The sequence below is a fragment of the Spinacia oleracea genome, chromosome 3, assembly GCF_020520425.1.
Source record: "Spinacia oleracea cultivar Varoflay chromosome 3, BTI_SOV_V1, whole genome shotgun sequence".
Taxonomy (NCBI): Eukaryota; Viridiplantae; Streptophyta; class Magnoliopsida; order Caryophyllales; family Amaranthaceae; genus Spinacia; species Spinacia oleracea.
Genome location: NC_079489.1, coordinates 53,621,037 through 53,641,920, shown reverse-complemented (window position 1 = coordinate 53,641,920; position 20,884 = coordinate 53,621,037). Strand labels below are relative to the sequence as shown.

Below are 20,884 nucleotides of genomic sequence, written 5' to 3'. Positions count from 1 at the left end.
TGTTTCATTCTCTTTTATGTCGTTGTGCATTGGAATTCTTGTCGGTATGGCCCGACTGTCGGTAGTAGCCCGACTTATTTTGGTGTATGGTTGGCTCCCATCACCCTTTCTTTCCTTTTGAGGATAATTTACTTTACCCGTTCGAAGCTACTTTTTATTAAACTGTGAGTCAAGATTCGTGTCATGCGTCGAGTCTTGTCTCCATGTTTACTTGTTTATTTTATGGCTTTTGCATGTGGATTATTTAAATTGTCGAGTGAAGCATGTTAGGATAGAATGTTATTCTAGCTTGTTCGTACTCAGCTTTTGCTGACTTCGTGCTTCATGTCTTCTGGTCATGGCCTTTGCCTTAATGACCCTATGATGATCCATCAATTGCATTTGCGTTGTTGGGGAGTAGATTTTCAATAAAGCAGGTTTGTAGAGATAACTTGCGGGAGAAGTTATCATGGGATTCGTGTTGAGAGTTAATCTTCCGTAATTTATAAACTCTATTTACTTTTATTTATAGTCATGACTAATACTACTATTTTCAGTTAATGGATTTCAAACGGTGTGTTTTAGTTTGGGCCTCAACGGTTCCAACTTGTTTTAATGACCATTAACTATTTATTTAATATGTTTGAAAGTTAGTTAATTCCGCTGCGTAATTCTGGTAAATAGCCTTAGCCGTTATCATGGTGGTGGTAATATCTTGGTAATTCCTGTGTTTTAAGTCTGAAAATGTTTTATAAAAAGAAAGGAATTATTAGGGTGTTACAACCTAGTCATCACATGACTTGAATTTAGAACATGGACTTCCCGACACATGATATGACATGCATGCAACGAATGAGACCTAGACTTGACTCTATGTGCCACTCCGAGGATTCAGGATTTTGGATTATGTATTTGTATTCGGGATTTGCAACCCGTTGGAAATATTTGGAAGGAGTTTCAACCTATCGAGATTTGCAACCCGTTGGAAATATTTTTGAAAGGACATTCATTCTTTTGTGGAGGCCTCCTCCTTGTACTAGAACTTGGAACATTGAAAAGGGATTTCGACCCATTGGATTTTTTATATCCTAAGGGAGTTTTGACCCGACATAGAGTATGAAATATTTTAGGGGAATTTCAACCCGACAAGAATGTAGAAATTGGATTTCTATTATTTCAAGGGATTTTCAACCCGGGAATAGAATTCAGAAATTGGATTTGTACTATTTCTAGGGAGTTTAAACCCGTTTGGAAGGAAATTTGGATTTTGTACTATTTCAAGGGATTTCAACCCGTCAATAGGACTTGGAATATTTTAGGGGAATTTCAACACATTGGATTTCGGAATATTTCAAAGGAACTTCGACCTATTGGAAATACTTTGCAAAATTGAATTTGTATTATTTTAGGGGAGTTTCAACCCATGATCGGATTTGGACTGTTTTAGGGGAATTTCAACCCATTGGATTTTGTACTATTTCTAGGGATTTTCAACCCATTGGAAATGTTTTTGAAGGTCGAATTTGTATTATTTATGGGGAGTTTCAACCCGTTGAAATTTGGGAATTGAATTTGTATTATTTCAAGGGATTTTCAACTCGTTGGAATTGTTTTGGGGGAATCAAATTTGTATTATTTCTGGGGAATTTCAACCCGATAGAATTTGTATGGGGTTTGTATTATTTCAAGGGACTTTCAACCCGTCAATGGAACTTGGGATATTTTAGGGGATGTTAAACCCATTGGAATTTGGAATGTTTCAAGGGAATTTCAACCCATGGGAAATGTTTTATAATTTTGTATTTGGGAACAATGGAAAGCAAGAATTTTGGTAGTTTGAAAGTGAATTTGAAATTCGAATTTGATTTGGGATTTGAAATTGGAATTGGAAAAAAGGCATTTTGTATAGAATATGAGGCTTTGGACTTGAAAATCCGGCATTACGCCGCCATGGATTTGAGGCATTAGATTTGGAACTTTGATTTTTGAAGAGGCGATAGGAACTTGAAAGTTAAAAGTCCAGCATTATGCCGCCATGGACTTGGAATTTTGAGGTATTGGTCATAGAATTTTGAAATTGAATTGAATGGGAAATCCGGCATTACGCCATCATGGATTTGGAATTTGAGGCTTTTGAATATAGGACTTGAAATTTGAAAGTTTGAATTGAAGAACATGGATTTGAAAATTCGGACTTGAGTTTTGAAAGGTTGAATTGAAAATTCGGCATTACGCCATCATGAATTTGGACATTTGAACTTGAGGTTTTGAGGTTAGAATTGAGAATTTGAACTTGAGGTTTGAAAGATTGAATTGAGAAGTCGGCATTACGCCATCATGAATTCGAATTTGGGACTTGAAATTTGGACTAGAAAATCCGGCATTATGACGCCGTTGGATTAAATTTTGAATTTGGCATTTGTGCGTGAGGCGTGCTTGAGGGTTTTGAATCAAATGGAGTGGCACTCCTAAAAGACCCTAAATCGTCGATTTTAGATGCATGAAGTTTGAATGATGCTCCTAGGGGTTAGGTTTCCTAGTTGGAGGAAAATGGTTTTGGCAAAGCTTGAACTCGAGGTTAGTCATTCACGCGTGCAAAGACGCCCACACAATGCACAAATAGCATGTTGTCATACTAACATGGATATGAATGCGACATGTAAAGTTCTCAACCTAAGGTCGGTCTAAGTTTTCTATGATGCAAGTGGTCGGCTTTATGTATCAAAAGGTTACTTGGTTAAGAGGCGGATCCGGCAACACTATGCACCTCCTCAAAGTGGAGGTGTTGGTTGGCAGACGACCTCCATACTTAACATCGGGAATGTCAAGCAAATATCAAGTTTCGGTAGGCGCGGAAATGGTCACACACTTTGGTCAGGAACCGTATGGAGAGTCACCATTTCGTTGCCCCCGAGGTTAACCCGAATGTTGGACACATTCATGTTGGGCAAGGTAGAAATTCGTTTTGCACAAATATGGTTTTCGAAATATGCATGACATGCCTAGAAATTGAAAATTTGAAAATCGTACTCGAATATTGTATTTGAAAAGCTCGTTTTTCGACATTCGTTCTCAAGGTTTGGTAGTGTCCTTCGAAATTCAAAACCAGAACTGACTCCCACTCGAAAACTTGGGCACCATGGGCAACCAGCCACTGGAAGCCAGTGTGCTGGATGCAGGCAGCAGCGTCTGGCGCAGGGGCCTGCGCCTGGCGCTGGAGCTGGCATCCAGAACTTGATCATGGAAGTGGCTTGTTGCTCAAAGCATGCTCGTATAATCGAATTTGAAATCAGAACTCCCCAGCAGAGTCGCCAGAATTGTAGGGTTTTTTTTTTCTCGTACTTCTTTTTTGTATTTTCCCATACGGAGGCTTTGTATGTTTTTGGATTTCGAAGGAGTCGCCACCAAACAATTTTAAGGGTCCCGTTTGGAAAGACCAAAGTTGACTCTTTAGTGGATAAGGCATTGAATCTTAGAAACGGATGGGTGAGATCCGGGCAAGGGAACGAGATGGTTATTCCGCGAGCTTTAAAAATTGTATTCGAGTACAGGGCAAAGAGCATTTTCGAATAACCCTAGTCATGACACTATGTGGGTTTGGACTTTGAATTTAGAACATAGAATTTCTACTTGTATCGTGACCACTTTGCTTTAAAGTTAATTTGAAGGAACCTAAGGCCGGTTTGTCCAAGAAATTATCTTTGTTAAGCGTGATGTAACTTTGCATTTTGTTGGATTTAGCATGTGAGGTGATGAAAGCAATAAACAAGTAAATCAACATCACAAGAAATGAAGGAATTATTGAAAGTGCGTACAAAACCACATCATCCCAAAGTGAGCTGAGTAAAGAGTGCGGAATTGAAATAGCAATAGTAAAGGTACGATATTGAAATGCGATATTGAAATGCGTTATTGAAAGGTGCAATATTGAAATGCGTTATTGAAAGGTGCGATATTGAAGTTGCTGTATTGAAATTGAACTATTGTATTTGAGATCCGAACGCCAAACGACTACTTAATAATAAGTGCGTCCGACACGGATTCAATTCTAAAAATCTCAACTTTAGGACAAGTTGCTCATCCAAAAGTGTCTTAGATTTTGGTTATTGAAATTGAACTTTGAATATTGAATCTTGAATATTGAATATTGAACTTGAATATTGAACTTAGGAGTCTTGAATCTCAAACATTAGACCTTTTAATGTTAAAAAAGTTTCATCTTTGATATGCTCCATAACTTGAAATTGATTCTAGTTTAAGGAAGTGATTACAAACAACCTTAAACATCATAGAATCTTGAAAATGAAACTTGTATTTGAACATTGAAATGAGGAGTCTTGAATATCAAAGATTAGACCTTTTAATGTTAAAAAGGCCTCACCTTTAATATGCTCCATAACTTGAAAATGATTCTAGTTTAAGGAAGTGATTACAAACAACCTTAAACATCATGGAATCCATAACTTTGTACTTGAATCATATAAAGTGTTCATTTTGTAAAAATATGTGATTGTTGTAAGTAACACTTTTGAGAGCAAAAGTGTCAACTCTACTAATCATTTTGAAGAAAGATTGAATCTTGTATGGCATAATCAAAATGGTGTTTTTTCGACAATCATTTGGAGAGGGTTTCAAGTATGAAACTTCCCCAAAGATGACACCTTTGTATGGCTTTCCTAGTTACCAAAAGGTATGAACCCTAAATGGTAGCATCATTGGATTTTGTATTAGAAATGTAGAATAATAGAATACATGGTAGATTTGAGTAGGGATTCGGAATTACCTAGTTAGCGTTAGGTTGGATTTCCGATTAGAACTCCCAATTGCTTGATTATTAGAAATTGTATAGGAATTTGAAGATTGAAAATTGATTTTTGTATTTTGATTTTGAGATTGTATTTCGAAAGTACGGCGTTCTGTTTCTGATTTGGTTCCCTAAAATGCTTGGAAATCAGGGTTTAAATAGAAATTTAGATGGTTAAACGCCAAATGCTAGCTGCGCCCAGCGCGGAGCCCTGCATCTGGCGCCGCTGACGTGGCACGGGAAACGCCAAAGCAAGGACGATGACACCGTCCTTGCCTTTGGCTTTTGTGATTGTACCTTTGTATGAAATGTATGAACTTTGGCACGTAGTATTTGCTTAATGATTAAGGCTTTGATTTTGTGACCAAAAACTAGCCGTTTTCGGGTTTTTGAATTCGGTTTTACGGGACGAGGCCCGGCTTGCTCGGTTTTGTGGGTTGGCGCCCAAATTTGGATTGCTTAGTGTCATTTTGACTGGAAAAGATCTTGTAAAGCCAATGAAAAGGTCCATTGGGTGAGATTGTGTTTGGATTTTGAAATCGATTTTTGGAAATTGAATATTGTACCGAGTTCCGTAATGGGAACGGGCTCGGGAATTGGACTTTGGAATATATTTTAGCAATCGGGAATTCCGCACGGAGTTGTACCAACCACCTAACAAGGATAATAATATCGTCATCATCCCATAGGGAAGACACGATTTAGGTATCTACAGTAACAGTTCAGTGTAATTACTATTTTATTCAAAAAGAAAAAAATTAAGTATCGTTAGTCCACCAACCGCCCACGAGCTCTCGGGAAATAATCGTGATCCACTAACCGACCACGACCCCGATCATTTTCATCGGGATTTCAAAAATAAATAAGAAAATCCCAAGTTATTTTCAAAGATCAAATTTTTTCCATTTTCAAAAAATTGAGAGTTGAATTCAAAACATATTGTGTGGCCTTTAATTTAATTTTCTAATCAATACATACATTGTTCATAGCTTCTGAATATGCAGAATTTTGACAAGTTAATGGCTTTGATGTTGTTGGTGGTCAGAAATAACGGGAGTGGTGAAGGGGGGTTGTCGATGGTTGTCGGAACTCGTGGCTATGGCAGAAGCTCTTGGTCAAGGGTGAAGGGGAGAGGTGAAAGGGAAGGGGGCTCATACATCCACCTTCACCACACCGTATCCAAATGAGTGCCATGCCAAATACACAATATAAAGGATCAAAAACATTTGATACAAAAGTGGCCTCAAAGAGAGACATCAACAAATAAACAAAGAGTTGTACACAAAATAGTTTTGAATGCCTGTCTGAAAGCCAAGCTTCCATTCCAAACCGCAAGTTAACAAGGTTGAATAAAACACAAGTTCCACACTAATCAACAAATCAAGTCCACAAAGAACCACCGTGTTTAGATAAATGATCTGTATTAGGGTGAAAGAACTTATTGAATACCACATATCAGGATTATACAAGATTCAGCTGCACGCCTGCACCTTTACCACGCTTCCATCTGCATTAGGGTGAAAGAACTGTTACAGGTCATTGAATATTAAAATATTGTGTAAACAGATATTACAAAAAGCCTGTGCAGAAAATAAAGTCCACAAAGAACCACCGTGTTTAGACAAGTGATCTAAATGCCACAGCAGCACAGAAGTTGGGAAAAGAAGACAATTGTAGATACTTTCAAAGGATTTTTTCAGCTAGGACAATTCTCAGTACCTATAAAAGAGACTAGAAAGCTAACACTTTAGGCAGCATTAGAAGGTTTCTTATTTACACAAGCGCTGCAAAAGCATACACAACACACGGAACCCCAAAGCGGGGAACCTAAAGAAAGAAAAGAAAAGGACCATTTCAAAGATCCAATTTTAACAACAGAACCAGATTCTTGGGGCTGAAAGAACTTGACATCACAACATTAATCACAATTCTAGTGGTGGTGGTGATGATGATGGTGATGGTGGAGAATTTGATTCACTATTTACATAGTAACTATGAGTTTTACAGTTTATTGAAGCACTACATACATACCGAACTAAGAGCTTTCAGTTTCTTGAAGCACTATTTACATACTGAATTAAGAGTTTTACAGTTTATTGAAGCATCATGATGTTCACCTTTGGGGTCGATAATTAAATAAAAGGGGTCACACAAAATAAGAGGACGAATTGAATCAGACAGAAGCCTAAATAATAGGACACCCTAACTCCTTCGAATTTTTGAAATAGACTACCTTGTTACTCCTAAACAAGCGTAAATAATAGGACACCCTAATTCATAAAAACCCTAAGAGCCTTAGCCCAGAAGAAAGCTCAATAGTTACTCCTTTCCAACTGAATACAAATTCTTGTTGCTAACCCAAAATCCGACACACTGTATTGCAGCTTCACCAAAACTCCGGGCAGACCTTCAACTTCCCACTCACAGCAAATGAGCAAACCAAACAACTCTCCAAACAGAAAGAGCCACCGTACAATGAAGAAAGGCATGCGCATAAGACCAACTTGCTGTCCTTTTGCCACCTCACTTTAGCAAGGTAGAAAGGAAATACAAGGTCTACTTGATGTAATCCCCATAGCAAGATAACCACAAAGGCCCTCCGGCCTCCATACCAAAACATAGAAAATATAAGCATTAGAAAAGTAGTCCCCATCCAATGTCTCCAGTCATTCAAATCCCTTCTTGTCAAAAATAAAGTTCCCCCCCCCCCCCCCCCCCCCCCATTTATTCTTCTCAAAATCTAAATGGAACACGATTTATCCTCTTACATCAAGCCTCATCTATGACATCACTGTTCACAAAAGCCACATTCATGATCTACCTTCCCTAAAAATACATTAGGTTTGTGAGATTGTGTCATGTGAAAATATTTTTCTTCCAACATATAGCTAATACATATGTGAAAATCTTGTATGTGTATTATAAATGCATATCAAGCTATCTCCTAACCATAAAACAGAACGGTAACGTTATTAAGTTGGAATCCAAGCTCCTACAAATGATCCAGGCTTCCTAACTTAACAAAATTAGAGTCTTTAAGCAATTTCACAACTGCCAAAAATGAAAACCACAATACAATTATCCCGGCTAGACACCTCATCCCTATTCCCTACTCATGTTGATAAACTCTCGCCTTAGCTTATCCTCTCCAGAAAATCTTTACATACTTCACTCAAAAGATTAGGAATTGGATATTAGGATCTCAATCCCAGTAAAGCGCAAGGCGCACTAAAGCGACAAGAAACCTAGAGCCTAAGAGCAAAGCGCAAGGCGCGTGCCTCTTCGAAGTGAGGCGCACTTTTGAAAAAATAAAGGTATCTTACTATTATGCATATATATCTTACTAAAATAGAGAATTTAAACCACAAAAATATATGATCAGATTTACTTCCTTATTACTCTTTGTTTTGACAAAAATAAAGCATATAACGTGTTGTTTATCATGCACTATCCACTAGAAAAAGAATATACTATAAACATCGGTCGGTTGTTGTCATCTTCTTTTCTTCTTTTTCCTTTTCTTTTGGACTCTTGACCACTTTCTACTGTTAAGGATTAGTAGGATGTGGTCCAGAACATAGTACTCCCTCCGTATTTAATTAAAAGATACACTTTCTATAATTGGCCGTATTTAATTAAAGGATACACTTTCCTTTTTTGGCTATCATGATATCCACTTTCAATTTCATTAATATTTATCTCCTTCTTTGTGTTCCCTAAACATACTCACATCATCTTTTTACTACAATAAATAAGTCACCCCCTACCCCGCTTTCATCTTATTTTAATAAATACATTTCGCTGTCCTAAAATTAAGTGCCGGTCAAAGTGTATCCTTTAATTAAATACGGAGGGAGTAACAACATAAAAAGAGAAGATTCAAAACATAAAATAAAAACAGAAAAAAGAATTTCAATGAAGCATAAAAAAGCACGCTTCATGAGCTTCACGCGTTCCGATGGACTTTGATGCGCTTCTTCCAAAAAGCTTCGCCTAGGACTAATTAAGCGTTTTGCGCTTAGGCGCGCTTTTTCATACATTGCTTAAACCTACTCCTTTCTATCATCACCTCCATGAACAGATCCTACTGAAATCGTGCAGGTGTGTTAAACAAGCATACATTCATGTATATTTTGTTATAATATCTATATCACACTCATCTCGCACAGCTGCTTGAACTACACAACAACCAAACCTATGGAACCATCCTTGATGGAAATAGAACAATGCCCAAGCTAATGCCTCCCCCCCCCCCCCCCCCCCCGTAATCATCCTTCCTAGAATCCATGTATTAGCTACTGATAAGAAAGGGTTCAGTTTCTTTTTTCCCCTTTTGTGTACAAGTACATCACAGTGACGTGTTGTTTGGCATATAGCTAAGATTATATGAATCACGCGTACTAGGAGTCTAAAACAAATAAAAGAAGGCAGCAAAGAAACCTAATACAACATGGAACCAAAGATCTTGAGCAAATAAACTTTGACCCAATACAAAATTTAATCTAATCAGAATTGGAAGAATTTAAAAGCAAATCCTACCATACTTAGGAACTAGAAAACTGAAAAACAAGTCCTAACAAACTAGGAATTGAAAATCACAAGCTCAAACCACGAAAAACTCAATCAAAAGAGTGCCAAAAACATGGTAGCTAAACAGCAAGACACTTTAACACTAACTCAAGAAGAACTATGCTGCTGCACGCATCACAAGACACCCCTACTTTAAAAAAACTCCATTACTAATTTGGAGTTGGTAGCACAAAAGTCTGTGTATTCAACTCACATGTACTCGAGCGCATTGATATTATTAATGTTAAACAAGCGGCAACTTGTAATTGAATATGCCTTCCATACGTGTATAAAGACAGTAAATCACCTAAAAGAGGTAGCAATTATCACTATAAAAATCTCCTCCTACGCTCATCTGACTCCTTCTTATGTACTAATTTGCGGATAATATAACAGAACACAAGCTATCCATATGATTGTTATGCACAACATTCATCATTATCATTATCATTACCCCATAGCCTCAAAGAGGCTCCCGCAAGAAGCGGGGTAAGGGGGGGTCGGATGTACGCAACCTTACCCCTGCACTTGCAGAGAGGTTATTTCCGTTTGACCCAAAAGTAATAACGGATCGCAAAGGGACGGCCATCTTCTACTTCATGGAAAGAAAGCGAAGAGGTTTTAAGAGCCATTTTGATTTAGTCCATTACATCCCACAGCCAAAAGAACAAATGAATCTTTGGCTCCATTGGAAATGGAAAACAAGTGTTTAGAAAAGTGTGGCGCTAAGGCGCAAGGCATTAGGGGTCATCTTAGTTTTAAAAAGCGTGAAGCGCACTTAAGCGCAAAAGGGACCTAGAGCTTAAGCGCAAAGCGAAAGCACACGCTTTTCGTAGGCGAAGCGCGCCCGGAAAGAAATAATAAAAGTTCAAAAGTTCAGAAAATATGGAGAAAATATGGAAAGATAAGATAAAAAAAAAAAAAGAGAAATCAAAACGATGAAAGAAAAATTCAGAATCCGACGGAAGAAATCCGGCGAGAAGACTAGAGAAATCCGGCTACAGGAAAAAATTGCACTAGGGTTTTCAAAAACTTCCCAAATATTCCCTTTTTAAAAAAAAGAAATAACGTGATACTTTTAAAAAGAAGATTAGAGTCACGTGACTTTATTTTTTATAAAAAAGAAGGGTCTTATGTGCCTAGACTAAAGGAAGCGCAAAAGTGCTAGGAAGCGCAAAAGCACCGAAGCGCTAGGAAGCGCGCGCTTCTTGTATGTCGCTAGGCTTCGGCTGGCAGAAGCGTTTTGGTGTGAGCTTCTGAGCTTCCGAGCTTTAAGCGCAAAGAAGCGCGCTTTTTAAAACTAAGGGGGTCATGCGTTTTTGTGGTGTAGGCGAAGCAATTTCAAATAGGCGTCTGAGGCGCATCGAGCCGCATAACAGTTTTTAACCAAAAATTTAATGTTCATTAGGTGCGCACTGAGGTGCGCCTAAGGCCATGGAACTCTAAATAGCCTCCATGCACCTTGAGATTTTTATACATTGTGCACCTATGAAGCATGGGTACGCCTCCCAGGCGCCTCGTTTCCTGTACCGGGTACGGGTACAGACGGGTACGAGACGGATTCGCCTAGGATACGTACCCATGACGAATCCAAAGGGGCGGGTACGCGGGCGACTTTTGGGGACGGCTAAGGTGAAGTCGGGGACGGGCTAGGGACGTATTTTAGGAGGAAGGCACGTACCCACAGGTATTATGAAATCTTAGAGGCTCAAATTTACATTTTAGGGTTTACTTCTCCAAATTTCGGCCCAATTTCTCATGCTTTTGACAAAAAGAAAAGAAAAAAAGAAGTGAAGAAGCTCCATTAAAATCGATGGAGAAGCTCTTGTTTACAGATCTAAGCTACTGGAAAAGAAGAGGAGATAGAAGCTCTTACTAAAATTGATGAAGGACAACACGTTTTTGGGTTTGGGGAAGGTGGGGCTGAGCTTTTTCTTTCTCTTTTATTAAATACAGTAGTGGGCTGTGGTAGGTGGAGATTGGGCAGTGGGATTTATCTACTTCATTAAATAAATATATTTTGCGCTGGGCTTTTTTATTTAACTAGTACAATAAACTATATAAAGTGAATCCACGAAAGACCTTGGTTCGTAATTTTTATATAGAACAATCTATTGATTGATTCGAATATCAGTATTTATTTTCTTTAATATTATTATTTATGTATGGATGTTTAATTTAGTTAAATTCTTGTTTTTATTTTTTCCGAATCCATGCCGTACCCGTTTTTTGCAATTTTGATTTTGCTGTTTTCCGTCCCCGTGCCCGTTTCCGTGCAACCTAGTTGTGCACAACTACCTTACCTTTTTGTTCAGTTAGGAAAATAAGTAGAATTCATGAGCAAAGGGGGGGAAAAAGTAATTGTGGTTAAATCAAAAAATTTAGCAAACATACCACCAATTCCTAAAGCTTGGTTTCAATTCAAGGATTACACTCTCGCGTTTCACACAATGTTGGTATCACAAAGGGATTAAATTTCAAAAATTTAAGCAAATGTTTGCAAATATCATCAATAAAAACTGATTTTTTGGAAAAGCCCTCGTTATTCTTTTACGTTGGATGACAGTCGTGACACTTAATTAAGTTACTTCCCAAGTGCTTACATGTTCCACTTAATTAATTGCCATATTCACCTCCTTATCAAGTACTCCTTGTGTTCCAAATTACTTGCACCTTTTTTACTTTTTGCACTATTCACACAATTCACTTTGATCATATTTTTTTGGTAGTATATGAAAACAAGTTTTAGTATGTAATATGTTATTGGCTTTATCTTAATAGACAATTTCAAATATTAACTTTTAATATTGTTTGCTAATAGTAAGTTAGTGGCTTGTGCATTTGACAAAAAATTTGTTGACACGCTTACCAATGCACAACTTTTTTGCTAATAGAAGGGTGTCCAGTACTCCAATCAAAGTGGTACGAGTAATTTGGGACAAGACATAGAGAGTGGTTGTCAAAAAACAAAAGGTATCCTTTATGTCAAAAACACTCTTCTCTGAGCTCGAATTGTAAGAGCTAACATGATCAAAATAGTTTAAGAATCAGAAGCAAAGAGGCTTCATGTGCCAAACACGTTTATTTCCCATTTTAGGGACCTTTCTCATCACTAATACTACTTGTGTACTCAACTAAAAAATATCCATATCCACTTACCTGTGTATGAAAAGGTGAAAAGGCAAAGGCACGCCTGGGGTATAAAGGGCGCATAACTTGATCGGGTCAGAAATTCGGTCCGAAACCGGACCTGAATCGTTCGGTCCGGTCCAGACCGTAGATTCAGGTCCGTACACCGGACTTCAAAAATATGAGATTCCGGTTTTCGGATAAAAACAGGAATTTATCGGTCTGGTCCAAAAACCAGGATAACATAAGTATAGTTTTTTTAATAACATAAGACAACCTTCTTTTCCCTCAAACCCTAGCCACTTTCACGCCACATTCCTCCGACTCCCAATATCCCAACAATTATCTCTCCTCTCTACTTCCAATCTCTGCTCCCATCAACTTCTCTCTCTCTCCTCTATACCCATAAACTATTTTCTACTGCTACATCTTCAAATTAAGCAAATTAACTATATTAATACACAAACATCAATTACTGAGGCAAGCGAACGACGACCAAGAGCGATGGTGGATGAACGAACAACGAACTTGTAAATTACACCTTCCTTGTCATCTCTTGTATTAGATCCGGAGATTCTTGATCAAATTTTTTTAATTTAATTAAATCTTCATTTTATTTAATTTCGATTTGCAATCCATGTAATTCTATAACTTTCACTTATTCATTGTTTGTTTTGTAATTTTATTTTTATTTTTCTAGTTAGGCTCTATTCTTCTGAACTTTGTTTGGAACTGTACTGAGCTCACTGAATGGAGTTGAGTTGAGCTGAACTGAATGCATAGTAAATAATAAATACTCCCTCCGTCCCATATTAGTTGTTACACTTACCTTTGCACAAAGTTTTAGATGATAAGTGGTTGTTTGGTTATCAATTGTTATTTTATTGAAAAAGTAGATGTGATAGGAGTAAGTAGGGTAACTTTTTAATTGAATGAGAGAAGGTGTGACTTGTGAGATAAAAAAAAATTAGTGTGAAGAGAGATAATATAATAATTGTAGGATCATTCCTAATTTAGAAGTGTAACAACTAATTTGGGACGGACGAAAAAGGAAAGTGTAACAACTAATCTGGGACGGATGGAGTAATAAGTAACAAGTAATAAGTAATAAATAATAAATTTTTAAATAATAAAGAATAAATTTATAAATAATAAGTAATAAATAATAAATATTACAATAATAAAAATACATAAATAATATATAATAATAAACAATAATAATAATAAATAGTAATAATAATAATAATAATTAAAAAAAAATACAACAATAATAATAATAATAGTAATAATAATAATAACAATAATTATAATACAACAATAGTAATAATAATAATAATAATAATAATAATAATAATAATAATAATAATAACAATAGTAGTAGTAAATGAAGATGAACATTACAATATAATAATAGTAATATTTAACATCATAAATAATAAAAATAATAATAAAATAAGATCATTAAAGAATAAGATGAACACAACGCCGTTCTTTTGAACTGAAATGAATGGAACTGAAATGAATGGAACTGAATAGAGCTGAGGTTAACTGAATGGAGCTCTGAATGGAGCTGAGCTAACTGAATGGAAGTGCAATTAAAGTCCAAAAGAACATCCAAAAGAACAGGGCCTTAGTTGCTCCTTCCAAGTTGTACTTTTCTGGCTTTCATGAATTAAGATTCCTATTTTAGTTTTAAAAAGCGCGAAGCGCACTAAAGCGCAAAAGGGCCTTGGAGCTTAAGCGCAAAGCGTACGTTTTTTTTAGGGGAAACGCATCCGAAAAGAAATAATAAAATATCAAAAGTTCAGAAAATATGGAGAAAATATGGAAAGAAAAGATTAAAAAAAATATATATCAAAACGATGAAAGAAAAATTCCGAATCCGACGGGAGATCCAACGGGAAGGCTAGAGAAATCCCACTACGGGAGAAAATTGCACTAGGATTTTCAAAAATTTCCCAGATATTCATTTTTTTAAGAAATGAAATCACATGATACTTTAAAAAGGAAGATTAGAGTCACGTGGCTTTATTTTTTATAAAAAAGAAGGGTCTGATGTGCTCGCTCAGACTACAAGAAGCGCCGAAGCGCACGCTTCTTGTATGTCGCTAGGCTTCGGCTCGCAGAAGCGTTTTGATGTGAGCTTCCGAGCTTTAAGCGCAAAAAAGCGGGCTTTTTAAAACTAACATTCCTATGTATGACCATTTTGGTGTTTAATGGAGTATTGGTTGTCAATGATGTTTCACTTTAAAAAAATTAATTAAAAAATCGAGAATCAAATTAAACTCGTCAAACTGGTCCTGTCCGGAATAATCAGATCTGGACGGTCTTGACCGGAATTATTCTAGTCCGAACACCGGACTTAAAAAATCTAGGATTCCGGTTTTGGACCGGTGCACACTTCTAGGCGTTGGGGCGTTTGGAGCCTGCGCCTTTTGTGGTGATTTCAATGACGCGCATATAAAAAGCACCAATGTGATTTCAATGAGGCACAACTAAGACGCAGCAAGCATTGAGGCGCAACTAAGGAGGAGCTAAATCCCTTTCAAGCTCAAATTTTAAAACTAAAAAAAATATGATTACTACTTTATTTTACGATATGAATAATACCTTTAAGACAATTATAGTAAATTAACAAAATATAATCAAAATATATGTTATGTGTATAAGTTAAAACAGCAAAAAATTAAAAGATATTGAAGTCTACTATGAATATTTTTTTATTTGAATCGATTATTTTATAATTCATTTTTTTAAAAGTAATACTCCATCCGTTTCATAATAATGGTTACATTGAGATTTTTGCAACAACCAAGAAAAATAATTGGAAAATAAGAACTAAGAAATAATTATGGGAAATGTGGAATGTTGTAATAAAAGCGGAATAATGTAAGAAAAGATAAAAATAGGTTGAGTAGAAAGTTGTAAGTAAACAAAAAATATATACTAAAATAGGTAGATTGGGAAAAAGTAGAGTGTGAATGCATTAAATATGGTGGGCCACATATCCTAAAATGGAATGAAGCAAAGTGTAACCATTAATTTGAAAAATCCAATTTTAGAGAGTGTAACCAATAATATGGGTATTATGCTTCTTAAATGTTAGTTTAAGTCCTATCTAGCTTGTTAATCAAGGCTCGTTTATCAAACGCTCGTTATAATTGATCTAACTCGATCTACGCGAACTCGCAATTTCTTATTAGCTCGAATGACAAAAATACTCGGCTCGACTTGGCTCGTTGACATCCCTAAGAGTGGCAGATGAAAGAACTTGCAAAAAAAGTTCTAAGGTCTAAGATACCTCCGGAAATTTCTAGCAATTGTGTCTCTTTAGGAAAGGCAGAATACACCGTAAAAGTCAGAATCTGCCCAAACATCTATAGCCTATATGCCCTTCAAGAACTCAGATACCGGGGGGGTAGTTATAAAAAAACCCTTGTGAGGATCAGGATTTATATAGCATGATGCAATTGGCATGCTCAAGTGAACAACAATAAAACAAAATTATCCAATTGTTCTACCAAAGTACCAAGGCCTCAAATAAATCGTTGTCTACTCACGGAAAGATGACAAAGAAAAAAATCTTATCAATGTACATCACAATTCAAATCAATAACCAAAGATTGATCGGCATGTCTACTTCAGGAAGAGATGCTTCTCAATTATCACCACTCAGACTATCTTTTCTACTTCTGTCTGTTTCAAAATGAATGTCCTGATTATTCATTATTGCTCTGTCTGTGAAGTGTACAATTCAAATAATATCTAATAATCGTCCTTCGGTAATTTTTCTCAAAACATGTCTTGTCAACACTAATAAGAAAAGTCCACATCAATCACAACAAAATATACGGCGTAAGACACAAACATACAACACTAACATCGCTCTCCTTTGAATCAAAGAAAAAAAACATTTCTCTCACTACACATCAAGAAACAAGAGTGTTAACACACAAGCTCTAACATAAGCAACACCCAACCAAATCACAATTCACAAGACACAGAGGTTGACTTGTATCCCATTTAACATTCGCCAATATAGGTTTATGATTGAATGAACAAGTATTACTACCTTGAAATTCGTAAAATCCAATCAAAACTCAGCAAAATCATTAAAAAAAGAGCTAATTCATTATTTCTCTCCCAGCATAGATCACAGAAAATTGGGACTATATTGATTTCCAGAAACTTAAACAGAATCACCCAAATCAAACACTGAATCATCAATAAAAAAAATCAACAAACTAAACAATGCCCGTAATTTTCATACAATAATGAACAATAACAAACCCTAAAATGTAAAGTATAGATTAAAAATGGGGGACTGACCGAAGAATGGCATACCCAAGTAGGCAATTGATCTTCAGATTTCAATGGTGAGAAGAAGAGGAAGAATGAGGGGGGGAGTAAAACTGATTGTAGACGGTTTCGCCGACGAGGTAAACGCAGAAGGCGGCGACACCGAGCCCAAGGCCAGGAACGGCGTGGCGGAAGCGGAGCTGATTGCTGAGAGTCGGGTGCTTCCTCCACTCATCGCGCCTCCTGAAGAACTCCCCAGTTGATCCCAAAGGCTTCGCCATTTTCCTGCTTTCTCTTTCTCTCTCTTCCGCTAACCACTTTCTATCTCTAACTTAGATGAGCAATGTTTTTTTCTTTAATTTATCTTCGTTTGAAGAGGGGAGGAGGTATAACGTCGATAACGATGAAAATGAGGGCTTTCACAAATCTGAACTCTAATGTAAAGTGCGCACTATAGTTTCCAAAAGGGCATGGTTAAATGACGCCCTAGTATTACACAAAAAGCCCTACTTTATCCCACTTTTTCCTATCTTATCCTTACTAATTTGCCATAGTTTCTTACTCTTTTTTCTTACATTTTCCCTCTTCTTTTAACATAACTCTCACTCTTTCAAAGCATACCCACCACCATCGCTACCGGAGCACCACTATTAGTCTGACTCTAACAAGCTGAAATGTGGTCGGCCATCAACTCCATTGTTGCGATGTTGCTTCACCTACTACACAAACATTTTCACTAAGGAGAACCACCACAATACCTTGTTGGGTGACCCAAATGGCTGAAGATGATAATCGTACAATAGCAAGTGCGCACAAAGTATATTCGATTTGTGAAAATTCGTACTTTTTTCGCAGAAAATAGGGCGAAATTACATCTAAATGAGAGTACACCAACGGGCAGACTAAGTTAAATTCAGTTTAGCCTATGGGGTAGACTAGATCTAAATGAGTGTACACCATGGGCGACACCCATTTTGTGCTAGTTTAGACCATGGGGTGGACTTAATTAGAGTTAGTCCAGCCCTTCACAAATTTGACGACATTCCATTCCAACGCTACTCCGAGAATTTGATTCCTCTATCTCCAACACAAGTACACACCCATGAAATAACCCCTCCGAAGTATCAAATTTCATGTGGATCTCTAATTGAATACTTGAAGAGGAGGCAAAAGACAAAACAAAAACGCTGCTGAAATACTGTACAAAACAAAAACAAAGCTTTGAAGAGGAGGTGATGGGAGAATTACGGCTTCGATGGGAAGCGATGAAGCAGCATGGGCAGCGGTGGCTAACATCGGTAGCCAGGGTGTTTGGTGGGAGTGAGTGTCCCATCAAGGGTGTCATGGTGGTGCTGGAACAGTGAGAGGAACAAGATAGGGAAAGCAGTGAAGATGAGGAGATAGACTATCAGTGAAGGGAAGGTAGATGAGGGAGGGTTAGTAAGGGTAAGATAGGAAATTTTGTGATAAAATAGGGCGTTTTGTTTAATTGCAGGGCGTTAAATAACAAGTCACTTCCAAAATCCCACCCGACTAGAGAATAATCATAAACCCTTTAAAGACCATTATGCCCCTAAAATTTTTCTTCGAAAATTTCAAAATTCCTTAAGAATAGTGTTTTGATGTATCTACCTTTATGTACGCTGCAATTATAATTCTACCCTTAATCTTCATCTCTTTGCTCCCCTCTCCCTTTTTTTTCCTTTTCCTTGTCTGTTGCGGCTTCCTTTGCAGCTTTCTCTCTACATTGTAATTCTCCATTTCTCTCCATCAGCATTTGAAATTAAATTGAGTAGCACAAAACCTACAATTCTAGCTGACAAGGCTCGCGTGCATGTGGGTTCCGGTTTGGACCCAAGTGTTCAGCATGATCTTCTTCATTCTTTGAATACACAAGGATATCATCTATGAAAACCACTACAAACTTGTCCAAGAATGCATGGAATACATGATAAGTGTTTTTCGCGTCGTTATACGAATACACCTAACCAGACAAGATTTATAGGACACCTAACTAACCGACTATATTGATTATATTGGCAAGTTCGGGATCGTCCCAAGAGAACGGTGAGAATGAGTCCAACACAATCAAGCTAGCTTAGAATAGGAATGCAATTGGATTAAACTAAACTAACAATTCTACACTAATTAACAAGTCAATCAATAATGAATAAGCTAGGGGAATTCGAGGTCAACTCGATTTCAATGGAAAAAGCAAATAGAATACGACTATGACAATGCAAGGACATGAAATCAAGGGGGCAAACCAAATAATTTAGCGTTCAACGCCTCTCGGCTACAACGCCATGTCAAACTAATCCCAATAGCACGCTCTCGCGTCACTACAAAACTAGCATGATTCTTGAAACCACAAGTTCACTCATATGTTCTCACCAATTCTCAATCTCTTGACAAATTAGAGATGAACACTCCAATAAATTAACCATCATAAAAATTTCCAATTACTATTCAAGCTAAACATGAAAATCCTATCCAACACATCAAATTTAATCATAAAATCATCATCAATTCAATTATAATTCCCCAAATACTTCCCAAGCATCACTGGCCCTACCCCTAGCATGGAACTACTCACAAGACATGGAAATAGAAACTAAGCTAAGAGTAGGAATAAGGAAACTAATCATGCTAATTGAATTGAAAATGCAAATAAGAATCAAACAAACATTCAAACTCGGAATTCTAAGATTCAAATGAAAATGAAGAACAATAACAATTGCAAAAACAATATTGAAAAGCAATAAAGAAAGAACAATAATGAGAATGAAAAGATGAAAAGATGATAGAGGAAAGAAATTACTTGAAGCTTCAAAAGATTCTACACTTGAGTTGATTATCAAAGCAATAAAGCTAGACTAAGTGTTTCTCTCTCTAAAACTTCTAAAATCTGGAAAATAAGAATTATAATAGGATTCCCATAAATGGGGGGGGGGGGGGGAATGAGTATTTATACTCTTTCCTAAAAGAGAACAAACATAACTTTAAAAAATTGAATTCCGGACATCGATGCGGACTTGGCTAATGGGTGCGGGCGCACAAATAAGGGTCTTCGAGGGGCCACCAGAAACGGGTGTGGGCGCACCGATGAGTGAGATAAAATTGAAAATCCAAAGTTACGTCTTCGGTGCGGATGAACCAAAAGAGGTGCGGGCGCGCGCCTTTGAGGCGTTGGGGGCGCAGTGAGGCTCAACTGTCAGTGAAAAGACAGTTACGGAGGTCAGTGCGGGCGCGGCTAAAACAGGTGCGGGAGCACCCTCACCAAAATGCCAATTTTGCATTTTTCAAAATTTCCTGCAAGTATGCTCCAATTTGTGCGGGCGCGGCCACTTTGGGTGCAGGCGCACCCTCACCGAAATGCCAATTTTGCTTTTTTCAAAAGTTCCTGCAAGTATGCTTTAATTTGTGCGCACGCACCAAAACTGGGTGCGCAATCTGCATTTACACTTGGACTTAATTTCCATTTTCAACTCCATCCGAAATCCTACAAAATCAAATAAAAAGAAAATAAAAACTAAGGAAAAACAAATTAAATCAAGAGTCACTATGAATTCAATTAAAACTAAAATGTAAGTAAAATCATAGCATAAAAGGGAATAAAGAACGAAAAATAAAAGAAAATAATAAGAAAATAAAGGTTTAGAGCGACATTGACATTGACATAAATGTCGCTCATCAAACTCCCCCAAGCTAAGCCTTTGCTAGTCCTCTAGAAAATCAATTAAGAAACGAGAGGGGAATGAGCTTATTAAGAGACACACTACCAAGGACTAAAAGAATAAACACTAACTCACTGTAGTAGGAATCACGGTTGCATTTAAGCACATGCAACAACCTCTTTGAACCCCACGATCGCTCATGACTAAAAAGAAAAGAAAACTAAAACAAGCAAACAAAATAAAAAGGAGAAACTACAAAAATTCTAGAACTGGGATTTTATTATGGAACAAGCAAAAGAGAATGCTAATATTTCTAAGCCAATAAACGAGTGCACGCTAATCAATGTCCAAAGGTCGATTTAAAGATTCAAATGCAAAGCGTAGATAACTAAGAAGTTTACACTCCTCTATCCCCCTACAACCAAGA

General features: G+C 37.1%; 1 protein-coding gene across 2 annotated transcripts; it reads right to left on the bottom strand.

Moving 5' to 3' along the window:
- Positions 1-5,971: 5,971 nt before the first annotated feature.
- LOC110792257 (NADH dehydrogenase [ubiquinone] 1 beta subcomplex subunit 3-B) lies at positions 5,972-17,187 on the bottom strand. 2 transcript variants are annotated; one of them, XM_021997073.2, is made up of 2 exons: positions 16,826-17,187; positions 5,972-6,290 (listed from the first exon to the last, which is right to left on the bottom strand). In XM_021997073.2, exon 1 carries the CDS (start codon positions 17,059-17,061, stop codon positions 16,852-16,854), a length of 210 nt encoding a protein of 69 aa, XP_021852765.1. In that variant the 5' UTR covers positions 17,062-17,187; the 3' UTR covers positions 5,972-6,290; positions 16,826-16,851. The 2 variants fall into 2 exon arrangements, with proteins under 2 accessions (XP_021852765.1, XP_021852764.1); XM_021997072.2 differs by having other exon boundaries at positions 16,811-17,182.
- Between the last annotated feature and the right edge of the window lie 3,697 nt (positions 17,188-20,884).

Coding starts and splice junctions, on each gene's coding strand:
- LOC110792257 (XM_021997073.2), bottom strand. CDS start 17,061: ATGGCGAAGCCTTTGGGATCAACTGGGGAGTTCTTCAGGAGGCGCGAT.